Below are 12,524 nucleotides of genomic sequence, written 5' to 3' on the forward strand. Positions count from 1 at the left end.
AGTAGGCATAAGCATGAAAAACCATGCAAGGTGAAGAGTAAATGCAGAAAAATCACATGTAGTGTATTCTCCATAATGCAGTATGTATGTAATGCGTTTTTTAGCCTGTTGTAGTTGCGACACAGTAAGTTTCTTGACTAGTGAAAAGAATTACCTTTGGGTCAGAGCTGTCCCTTTGGCCTCATATACTGTAATGTGCAGTGTCAGTATTATTTATAAAAATAATTTTCCGTACTGATTCAGTACTGTTTTGGGATACTAAAACCTTGGTATTCAAAAAGGCAGAATTTGAGTACAGTGATAGAAAAGCTTAACAAAGAGCTTGGGAATCATAATTAAATAGCAAGAGAAGAGTGAACATAGTTCAAAACAAGTCCCTAATCTTATTCTTTTCCACTTTTGTGACTTGCCATTTTGTTTCTAATTATTTTTCCAAGTACAGCTATTGCAACATTTAGTTTTTAGCTTTCTCCTAAAACAGTATGTGAATATGGAAGTTTATTTTAATTTTAATCAGAAATTCCATCCTTACCATAAATTTTAACCACAATCTCAGTGTTTTCTTGCTAAATTAAAGTGAGTCCACATCAGTTTAGTTGGCATCTCGGTTGCATCTTGAGAAATACAGATAACTCTCCATTTACATCGGTTCCAAATTCATGTAAACCAGGCTATGATGAGAGGAGATAATTATCTATTTACATGAATTCCTCACATTAACACATGTAAGAGGCAGCAGCATCAGTGAAATTTCCTATGCTACTTCTTTTTAGTATCCAATAAAAAGTAGACTCCAATGCCCCAGAACACAATTCCCATATTATATCTTTGTTTCATACACATGGGGAAATGTAGAGTTGTCGCCTGAGCCAGAAGCACAAATTGGAAAGAAAGCAAAAGGGAATGAACTTAGTGATAATGATGGGCTGTGGAAACTTGTTTAAATGTTCTGTATTACTGTACTCATGTTCACAAAATATTTATCAGAACCCTATAAAAAGGGGTAGAGTTTCCCACTGTCTTGGGACCTTAACCCCCCTTATTATCATTGGTTCTTGTGGGGAAATTATGATCTGTTTACACGTCTTCAGGAACGTATCACCTGTGTAAATTGGGAGTTATTTGTCATAATATGCACATTCTTCAATTTTAATAATAACAAGCAAGTTTCAGCTATTTTCCATTTGTTTTCTTTGTGCTTTGTTACTTTTTCCTAGACTGAAGCATTCAACATCATAATACAGTGGTTATTTTTCTATAGTCCTGTTACGATGAACAAGTTGGCCTTACTTGTATGAAGAAGCACAGTTGTGCTTGGACTCTATAGTAATACTACCCTTTTAGAGCCAAGGTTTTGTAAATACAGAGGCTCTGTTGAAGATAAGCTAGGTTAACACTAATCTTACATGGCTGTGAGAGGAAGTAAAAACTGATTCAGAGTACTACACTAAGTCATAGTTTAACATAGATTTCTGTCTAAATGTTTTCATTCTGATCAGCCAGGTAGCTATGAAAACAAAGAATATAATTGAACTCTTATCATCTTGTATAATGACACACTGCATTACCTTGTGTTGTAAAAGAATTTGACAACATCCCCCCATTAGTTTAAATATTTGAATTCTTTCTAAACACTAACACCAATTGATTCAGCCCACTGAACTTTTCTTTTCTACAACTGTCTTGTCTCGGAATACTTTTCTGGTTTTGCCTCTAAGGATTCTTATAAACTACAGGTAGATTTAATTTTTATTTTTTGTTAAACTAAAGTTTCTTAGCTTCCCTTTTGCTTTTACTCATTCTTAATTACTCAGATATTTTCATCTTTATCTTGAGGTTTTCTAAGTATTTTTTAATTTTCCTATCCACTTCCTAATGACAATATCTGAAGACAGCGTCTGAATATAGGGATGGTTTTATGAACTTTCATTTATATAAAAGTACAATAGTTACATAGTAGAATATACTGCATACTGTAGTGTACAGTATAGAAATCTAACATTTTTAGTAGAAGTACAATTCACCTCACTAGACTAGGTAAGAAAAATAGAACGAACTGGTAACATAAATTGGGTGGACGAATTTAATTGTGTTTTTTAGTCATACTTCAAGGTAGTATAGTAGTGGATTGGATAATGGTAATTAGCAATAGTAATCATTCATTCCTTTGCTAGTCATATGGGAAAATTTCCACTTGCCATATTTTGTCAGTCGCTATATTACTCTACAAAATCATTATGTACAAAATACTATAGTGATAAAAATGTGTAGGAAATTGATATGCATTAATTTTGTGTCCTGGTTGAATAGAAAAATACATACAATATACATATACATTTCAATCACAGACATATGTAGAATGTATCTACTGTATATATATTTATTTACCTAGCATCTATACATCTTATAGATTTGAATATTAAATAACGTCTAATACAGAGTAATGGTATATACAATTTATGATTCAAGTGCAAATTTTACAGACTAATTGTCTGTTTGCATGTGTTCTTTTAAGCATACACAAACACTACTGAGATACTGAACGTTATATCCTTACAAAGACTTTTGGCAAGTTATGTCCTTTTCACCTTATATACTGGTGACATGAACATTTATAAAATATGTAAAACAATAACTGGTATGTTATTAACCAGTACTCGTATGTTAAATATTTAAAATATATGAAAAAATTCTGTATGATTACACTGAAATTAGAAGAAATTGTCAGATTATTTGATTCAACCAAATTTTCTTCTGCAGTGTTCTTGTAGTCTTAGTTGAGTGTTTACACGTTGATGTTCATTAAGATTCTGATACTTGTAAGGAAAATTATAATTTCTTTTGTTAATGAATTTTTTTATCTATTTACTTTTATATTCATTTAATCCAGAGGTTATTTATGTTGGCAACCCAAATTCCTGATAAATTATGAAATTAACTTTAATTTTGTTCAGCATAAAAAATTGTTTCAAAACTAAATAATAATTTTGAGTAAAAATGACCTAAGACTTGAATCGTACTTAAGAGAGACTGATTAATATTCAGTATTATTTCTTCTGTTCTCAACAGCATGAGAAACTGTCTCTTATTGTATAGTAACTGATTGATAACTTGAGGTACTATAATTAGTAATGTATTCTGTGATTCATTTTTTGTGGCTCTAATTAATATGACTTGTTTGTTTTTCTTTTTGCACTGTCACTTCAAATATGTTATATCTTAACTCCTTTCTCTCTCTACTTTTCAACTTCATGTTCCCCTTGATCTATGGTGTTTGAAGAAAATGAATGTTAAAGTATAACAACAGACTGGTGTAATATCATCTGTGATAGGATTCAAGTGTTGTCAAGTCTTTTCATAAACCAGTCCTATAAAATTTTACAATATCTTCAGCATATACTATTTCTAAGCATTTTTCATGATGTAAGATAAAGGTCTTGGGATTTTGATTTTGTTTTACAGTACAAGTATTGTAACGAAATTACAGTGTCCCAAATTTTGACCTTCAGCTTGGAGGTCCTAGTAAGACGGATGGGTGTTGATGATTGGAACTTCATGGCTGAGTTTTTCAACAGTTAATTAGATGAGCTGTTCAAGCTGCTCTTGCAAGGGTCTCTTGACATGGTCCAAAGCTGTCTTAAGGTTGACGAGATCTAAGAGGCCTTGCTTTTTTCAATCTTATCAAATTAAAATAAGAAGGGCAGTGTTCTCTTGTTTTCAATCAGCCAATGAAACCCTCCGTCTTCCTTCGCCTTACTCATGGACGCTTTGGTTCATGTCGCTGAGATAGGGCCAAAAGACGTCGTTGGTTGTCAATAACCTGTAGATTCCTCACGTAGACTCTAATTTCATTCTCATTTTTAGGCACCAGTGGCAACTCTAGAGCTGTAAAATGAAATATAATTAAACGTGAGGTCTTACTAAGACGCAATATTGTACAAAACAAATTTTGCTGACCATTGGTAAATATCTCACGATAATATTGCAGCAATGGTGACTCAAAAAGTCTAATAGAAATAATAATTTCACAAAAACAAACCAACCTAGTGGACGGGAGCGACAATAACGGATGGTTCTGAGGGTTTCAGCAAGCATGTGCATCTTCTCAAAGTTTACCAAGCCATCCAGTTTGGTTTTATTGCCTTCATGTGTAAAGGTCATGTCTGAGAAGAAAAAAATGTAGAGAGTAAATCTTAATATAGCACTGTCTACTTTTTTCTCTTGTACATTTCTATTAAGTTAGTGGTTCCAGATGAAATGAAATATCAGTCATAGCAGTTTACGAACTTTAACTAGTTATTTAAAATTCTTAAATTTTTTGTAATATGCTAAAACTGTAAAAGCCAAAATCTCAACAAACACTAAACAGTACTGTAATAAGGTTATAAAGGGAACGATGATACTTACCCTTCATCAAGAGTGGTGTAAATGGGAGGATTGGTGGTTGTAATTTTGCGTAATAGATTCTGTAAGCTCGATGATTTCTTGAGGGGTCAATTAACATCTCAAATTCTGTGTACATCTTGCGAAACCTAAAATACAAAAAGGGTAAATCCTGAGAAAGGAAACTTTTGAAGTGCAGTAAATAACCCTTCTGTTTTAGCATAGTGAAAGGCCTATGTGGATACAGTTTCCTTTATTTGTAGAAAATATTTAAAAAATGTAAAATCGCTTAAGTAGATTATTCCTTTTAGGAATGAAATTAACTCACCATATAAAAGAACTGAATAATCTTGGTAATTACTTTTGTAGAAAATATCATTTGAGAAAAGAAATTTTATTTTATAATCAGATTACATCATTTAGGAATAACTAAATTGTTCAATCAGGGTACAGTGTTTACCTTCTAATGCTCTGGCAATATTGACAAACAAAATATTGGTAGTGAGGATAAAGAAACTTGACATTTGCACCTGGACTTACAAAATCTGATTTATAAAATCCAACCTGAAGAACATTCATTATACAGGAATGACTGTACAGTAAATATTTATATATAAATATTCCTTCTTATTTATACTACTGGAAAAATTAGAATATAAATATTCCTGGTTTAAACTATTGGAAAAATTAGAATTAAACTTATCAAAAAGCTATATTTCACCCCAGTTTTGTTTCTGTTAGGAAGAAACGATTGAAGAAATGGTCAAACTCCAGAACCAGTTCATATGGTTTTATTAGTAAGGGACGTGAGTTTTCATGAATTTTTGGAAATGTACGTACTTTTTTTTACATGGCACTATAAGTATGCATAGTCTAACTATATAATAAGTTGAGAAGCTGAAGTACTGTTTAATGCTTTCATAAACAAACAATGCACTGTACAGTTTTCTTATGTGACAATGTCTTTTCCAGGTTTTTTGATAATTCTTGTAAGGCACACGATTTCAAGAGGAGTGGCTGTGCAACACACACATAATAAAATTACAGTATAAGTCTATATTCTGTATTAATCTGGTAAGTACTTGCATTTATGCAGAAAGTTATTAAGAGTCACTGAATACATATTTTATATATAGTATGTGATAACTTTGTTATACCACCCACCTGGAGGAAAGGCGCTCCCACGTTTGAGTTAGACGTGATACAGCCACATTGCTGAGGCCAATGACTATGGCAAAGAAAGCATTTAGATTTTGATGTTCTTTACAGCTGTGGAAAGAAAAGGAGAGAAAATCCCCATTACAATATTATGGTAAAAAACCTGGGTATTCCATGCATGATAAAAGACTTGGATATCACATAAGTAGTAAGTATAATATTCTCGTTTATAGAAACTGGATGTTTGTTTGTTTTATTTATTTGAAAGGTAAATTTAATACAGTATTACACACTACACACTATATACAGAATTGCAAAATATATAAAAGAAGTTTTGAAACATTAAATTTCACCTGTTCAAATTGTATCACTGTATAATATGTTAACAGGAAGTGCAATCAATTACTTTATGAATATTTTTATGGTCTCTGCCAGTAAAACCAAGTTCAGAATACTAAGTGGCCCCAAAGAGAAATGATTAACTAGAGAGAAGCTCATTGTTGTGGGCATTGCCCTAAGAGAAATGATTAACTAGGGAGAAGCTCTTTTTTGTGGGCATTATCTCTTTTGCGTTGTTTTCTGCTCTTTCCTCTGCCTGCTTGTTGGTTCTGGTTCTTTCGTTTCTTTTGAATTCTTTATTCTGCTGGATTTTATTATGTTCCTCATTGGACGGGTTGGTATCATTCTCAGATAGCACTCTGCTGGCCTGCGTTTGATTCTCTGACCGGCCAATGAAGAATTAGAGAAATTTATTTCTGGTGATAAAAGTTCATTTCTTGTTATAATGTGGTTCAGATACCACAATAAGCTGTAGGTCCCATTTCTAGGTAACCAGTTGGTTCTTAGCCACATAAAATAAACCTAATCCTTCGGGCCAGCCCTAGGAGAGCTGTTAGTCAGCTTAGTGATCTGTTTAAACTAAGGTATACTTAATTATGAGTTTGTTTAGTAGTATTTCTTAACATTAGTATTTTAGCAAAATACTGCTATTGCTTCCATAGATTTTTTCTAAGTGTCTTGAATCTTTGTATGACCTGAATTTTCAGTCTGAAACTTATTTTGGAAAGGGGTCTAGGGTAGAGCTCATACTAACGTAAGTGAGTATTGGTATAACTCTTGTAGTCCTAGTTAAAATTTTTGAAATGAATAGAATAATTGAGTTTAAACCATCTGTTGGGTGATTTGTGTCTATTATTTTCCATTAAGTTTTTTCTCTGTTATGGGCTCGTGAGGATGCATTGAGTGCTGTTAAATTTTTGTAGCAGATTAGATAATTTTCTGGCTTTTGGGTTTGGCTATTTGTCATTATTTAGGATGTCATCCAGAGATGACATAATGAATGTTTATTTAAAATATGAGAGAGAGAAAGATAAGAACAGGAAGACAGAAAAAATATTCTTCACATACTAGGACATGATCTGCTAAAAAAAAAAATATTCTTCATATACTAGGACATGATCTGCCAAAAAAAAAAAAAATATTCTTCACATACTAGGACATGATCTGCCAAGTAGTAGCTCTTCCAGCTCTGCCTGTTTTCCTAGCAATCCTTCTCCCTCAAAAACTATTTCTTCTCTCAAAGCTCCCTGTGTCATTCAGGATATGGGATTTGGCAATTTAGAAGCCATGTAGGTAGTCATATAGCTATGTTTGAAAAGTTTGTGGAGGCAACCTTGACACTTGCTGCTTACTGGCCCAATTTAATCATCCTCTGGTTCTCCCCTTGCAGCAGAGGAAGTGTTGACACCCTCCCTCCCTGTTAGCCATTTAGCCACACCCTGTGATGCTCCCTCCCCACTGTTGGAGATATGGGGTAGCAGTTCTCGTAGGCTGGAGATAAATATGTTAGGCCCTTTCCTAGATCTTCCTATAGTTCTCCTTAGCACGAGGATTTGATGTTCTCTCCGAGGCACTCTCTTGGTGCCTGGCACCAGTGCTTGCCTGGCTCCGCCTCTTCAGCTCCGACAATGGGCGTATTAGATAAGCAGATCCTTCTTCACTTGGTATTGTTGGCTGATTTGGCATTTTCTGTTTTACCATCCTCTGAATTCTGTGTCAGCACAGGATAGTGTTATGTACAGGAAGCTTCAGTTTCCTGAGCAGATAGTTCTTTGGCCCCAGGGCAGAAGACAGCTCCAACCATTCCTCTAGTATGGAGTAGGTTTTGGCTTCCAAATTAAGTCCTCTTTAGAGGATTTGAACCTCCCTTCATCTCTGGGAGCAGGGGTTTCTACTATTGCCACTCCTGCTTTCCCAGGATTTTCCTCTGATGAGCCTGAGGCTCCTAAAATGGATTCTGATGCTGACAGAGAGAAGGTAGTGCCATCAGCTTTTCAGAGACTGATTAAGGTCTGTGCTAGCAAGTTTCCTGAGGTGCTTAGATGGCTTCTCAAGGGCGCTCTTTGGCGCCAGACTCGTTTTCCTTCTTGGCCTCCCAGACATTTGGGTCTGACAGTCCTTATCCACATCGTTATTCTGATGAGCGGGAGGGTTATTCATGCATCAGAGATTGATCGTATGAGCGTAATTACTCTGCTCCTACTAGATCGCAGTCCTCTTTGACACCCAGCACGGCTTGAGTTTTCTTTCTTCTCTAGTGTTGCTCGTCCTTACTTGATCCCCCTCTTTTGTCCCTAGACTCCTCGCAGGCATTGTAAAAGTGTTAGAAACCGCATTCATAAAAAACATTCTCTGTGGACACAATCGGTTCCTTCCCAATCTCTTCTTGTATATGCTAGTTTTTTCAGGAGCACTAGGTCTACAGACTTTTGACTGCTAGTGTGTCAGTAGCACAGAGGTTTGGCTGCTTCTTGGCCAAGATTTTTCAGTGTTTGTGGCAGCCACCACATCAGGCACCTGCTGCCTTGTCGGCCGTTAACCACAAGCACTTCAGCCTTCATTTCTTTTGAGGTTGCTGAAAAGATTTTTTTTATATAAATATATCTTGAATTCAGACACTTGCTTCTTGACAGCTAGTTGGATACTTGTGAAGTCCTTTTTAGATCAAACTTATGCACTGTACTCATACCCCAAGACAATATTTTTAATGGATTTAGAGTACAATTTTGAGCTTACAGCAAAGATATAGGTGTTAATGCTCCTTGTGACTAATCATAAGCTTATGAAATTTATTAGTTGCATTCCCCACAACTATGTAAATAAAAAATTAATTAACATATCTAACTTGTAAATTTCCCAAACTTTGCATAAAAAAAACTTACATGTAACTCCCATTTTGCATACCTGAACCGCACTTCTAAGTAGATAAGGAGTTAATATTGGTTGGGTTGAAGCATCCTGATAAGGACTGAAAACCCACCATTAAAGGTTTTTTCATTCGTTGCCTATTTTCAGCTTTCAATTAAAATTTATGATAGAAAAGGAGAATTGTAAAGCTTCTCAGAAGCTCTGTGAAGTTTTACTTTCCATATACAGTATTTGTAGTTTCATGACAGTGGAATTGTTTTCTCCATTAAGTACAGTACTTGTTACTTTGAGCCTTTTTAATAATACCCTGTACCTGTATTATTTTTTATACTGAAAACAATCGCTGTTACACTGGCCTTCAGAAAATACTGTATTCTGCTTTTGTTGTTTAATTTACTCTTTCAGTGTGATACAAATGCAGTCAGTCATCTGGCCTGGATTTGTTGGTTTCTGTAGACTGATGTGGCATACCCCTCTGGGGTCTGTTACACTTGCACATCCAGGAAAGGAAGGACACATGAGCATTACATTCACAAATAAAGTGGAGTACAAAGAACTCTTCATAATTGTTCTTATGGTTTCTAGGCTTTCCACAGTGTTGATTCTGATGGAAATGTCATCAACAGATTGATGGTATGTATTATATTGAGGAAGGCATGGGATATTGCAGAGGAACCTCTCCTTGACAAAGGCCACACAGAAGGTAGCAAATAGAACTCCCAATGGGACTCCCATAATTTCGTCGTCTCATCTGGCAGTACGAATGACCCCTATGTGAGATGAATGGGGCCACTTTGGTACGTATCTCAAGACAGGCCTTGAAAGACTGTTCAACGCTGGGGTGTCTTAACACCTATATATTCTGCCTAGGATGTGACCTATTGTTTTGTCAAGAAGGATGTTGGTAAAAAGGCTCTCAACATCTATTGAAGCAATGGGAGCTTTGGAGTTCCTGTAGGAATTCTCTGGATGACTGGAGACAATACCTTGGGAACATAAGGGGTTAGGAGGTCATCAGGTCTTTTAGTGAGGTTATAGGTCAGTGTTTGTATCTGGCTGATGATGGGCTGTAGAGGATTTCCAGGTTTGCAAGGTGCTCTGACAGAAATACAAACTACACATGTTTCTTGTGTAAGGCACTCTGGCTGTTACTGACTCACAATCAAAACAAAATTCTTTCATTTTGGCCTGGGCCTTCACATGACCTCAGGTGGCCTAACTCATCCACTATGTTCTCAGCTATCATAGTGCTCAGTTGTCACTGCCTGTTCTACCATTTTCATAGCTGAGATTTCCTTTGTGTGTGCTATGTTTACTTGAATTCTTAGTGCTCGATGCCTTCCTGGAATCAGAGTTGGCAAATTCTGTGCAGTTTTATGTAATTTTAGAGGGGCACAAGATCTTTTTGGTGCTATTTTCTTTGTGATGTGTGAGCTACATGATTGACCTCCCTTATCTGTGCTATTCGTTTGCTTCATATGAGCCCCAATGTATAGAATGGCTACCTTGGAAGAAAATAAGCTCAAGTTAAGGTGTTGTTCAGGGAAAGAAACCATGTAGCAACTTTGTCCCCTTTAGCTGTCAATCTGCATTCAGCATGTATCTCATGTAGGGGTAAAGAATGCATAAGAGAAGACACAGTGAGTGTGAAGGATGGCAGGAGTCACAATGGGTTTTGTACAAGAAGAGGAGTTGAAAGAATGCAAATAAGCCTTCTAGAGAAGCGACATTGAGCCCTTATCCAGTTCCAGTTTCTCCCAGGCTCCCTCCACTATCAACTCCCCTGCAACATCTATGCTCCCTCCTTTGTCAAGGGGCAAAGAGCCTCCTGTGAGGGAAGTGCTCAAGTAAGTACAGTACAGCACTACAATATCTGGCCAGATAAGGCCAGTTATTCAATTGTCAGCTTCCTAGCCTGGTCCTTGGCTATTGGAATCTAGTTCCTCCAGAGATTTTGGCCTCTACTATTGCAGCATGGATAGGGAAGAGGCAGGAGGACTCCTTGGCAACCAAGAAACAGTTGAAATTTGGCAACAGCCTCCTTTACCCCTTTGAAGTATCAGTGACTATACCAGGGATGATTGGCAGTGATGTCAGACTGGTTGTCAAGATTGGTCGCCATCCCTAACCTCCATTGTTTTGTAAGTTTCTTTTTTTCACATTCTGATTATGAAAAACAACCACATTCTGATTGTGAAAAACAACCAAACAGATCTCATTCATTGATAGACTACCATTCCTGCATGTTTTTCAGGTTCTTAGTCATCTCCTCCATTTCCCACCACACCAACAACTAGCAATGTAGAGCAGGAGCAGAAAATCATCGACTGAAGTAAGCGGGACGAGTGCATCATGTGACAGTGCCTTTGCCAGGAGGAAGACCTGCTCCTCCTGGGGATTGGAACACAATTGACAGAGTGTGCCTTTTCAGGTTGGCCCCATAGGGGCTGCAGATGTTCTTACTCCAGCGGCAAGTGCTCCAAACTCTGCTCTGAGAGGCGAGACAGAGACCACCAGGGATACATCTTCCCACCATTCCGAATGCCGAGACTTCCCTCCCAGCTCTCCTCCCCTGGTGCTTCCAAAGTTCCACCCAGTGGATCGTTGATGAGAGCACTTAGATGACAGGTTGGAGATGGACCCTCAAGGTGGTCTCTTCCTCCAGTAGGGGAACATCCAAGTCAACCAACCTGGAGGACAAGCTATTGGAGGTGGAGAGGGAGACACTCAAACTGGAAAACCAGGACAACTTGGAGCATGTAGAGTTCCCAGAATAAGAATGGGAAAGAACGGAGATTCATAAATCTGAAAGCCTACATCAAGTGTCATCTGGGACTCACAGACCCTCCAGCCTCTGTCCCTGATGACCCTGAATGGCGTTCATATTTCAAGCAGATGGCAGAGAAGATTCCAGAGGACAGGCAATTATTCTATCTTCCCACTTCGCTGCTGGTGCTGGGCCTCACTATGGAGTTGGACAACCTGGTGGCAGGACCAAAGAACTCCTTGTACTCTGTTAGGTCGAGCATTGCCGCTTCTGCTTCCCTGCCAGTCTAAATGTTATATGCCAGAGAAGGCCACCACCATCCCCACGAGTTTAGACCTGGCAATCACTGGTGAGGGAACAACATGCCCCGTGTCAGAATCAAGCAGCCTACGAGGTTCAGTGGTATGGAGGCCTCCAACACCAAGCTTGCCTTGGTGAGGGTGGTCAGATCATGGGAGACTTCACGATCTTGGTGGATCTGCAGGAAGCCTACCCCCACATCCTCATTCACCCGTCCTTTAGGAAGTATCTAAAGTTTTTCACCAAGAGGATGTACCAGTTACAAGTTCTGTTTCAGCCTAGCAACACTGCCCCTGGCCTTCACCAGGGTTTTCCAGCTAGTGTCGTCCTGGTCACACTTCAAGGTCATCCAGTTATGATGGTATCTTGATGACTGGTTAATCCTTGCCTCATCTCAGGAGGGCAAGAGGCATAATTCTGGACCAATGCCAGATGCTAAGCATCATGGTAAACCTGTCCAAGTTGACTCTGAAGAGGAACATCAAATACTTGGGGACGATGACATACACATTTGGTAAGAGCCTTCCCCTCACAGGAGAGAATAATGAAGATCCTGGACGTCTCCCACAACTTCCTCTCCAAGACTTCCCAGTCTGCAAAGAAGTGGTAGATCCTCCTGGGCCATCTGGTCCCTTGGGAAGCTGGTTCTAAGGGGGCAGAATGCACCTATGGTTTCTACAGTGGCAGATGAAAGGGGCCTGGTAGCAAC

At 37.8% G+C, this 12,524-nt stretch overlaps 1 protein-coding gene and 1 long non-coding RNA gene across 9 annotated transcripts in view; one reads left to right on the plus strand and one right to left on the minus strand.

The window, feature by feature from the left end:
• LOC136850135 (uncharacterized) overlaps positions 1 to 12,524 on the plus strand; it is a 64,931-nt gene that overhangs the window by 40,141 nt on the left and 12,266 nt on the right. The window contains exons 3-4 of the long non-coding RNA XR_010856552.1: positions 5,356 to 5,457; positions 5,653 to 5,749. This is a non-coding gene — a long non-coding RNA (uncharacterized lncRNA). The remainder of the gene's footprint in view (positions 1 to 5,355; positions 5,458 to 5,652; positions 5,750 to 12,524) is intronic.
• Positions 1,738 to 12,524, minus strand: part of Epac (Exchange protein directly activated by cAMP) — a 659,154-nt gene continuing 648,367 nt past the window's right edge. For all 8 annotated transcript variants that reach the window (XM_067123714.1, XM_067123713.1, XM_067123717.1 and 5 more), the window contains 4 exons: positions 5,548 to 5,652; positions 4,408 to 4,532; positions 4,044 to 4,163; positions 1,738 to 3,885 (listed from right to left, as the gene is read on the minus strand). In XM_067123714.1, coding sequence (XP_066979815.1) covers positions 3,758 to 3,885; positions 4,044 to 4,163; positions 4,408 to 4,532; positions 5,548 to 5,652 — 478 coding nt within the window. In that variant the 3' untranslated portion in view covers positions 1,738 to 3,757. The remainder of the gene's footprint in view (positions 3,886 to 4,043; positions 4,164 to 4,407; positions 4,533 to 5,547; positions 5,653 to 12,524) is intronic.

The sequence above is a fragment of the Macrobrachium rosenbergii genome, chromosome 21, assembly GCF_040412425.1.
Source record: "Macrobrachium rosenbergii isolate ZJJX-2024 chromosome 21, ASM4041242v1, whole genome shotgun sequence".
In the NCBI taxonomy this organism is placed as follows: Eukaryota; Metazoa; Arthropoda; class Malacostraca; order Decapoda; family Palaemonidae; genus Macrobrachium; species Macrobrachium rosenbergii.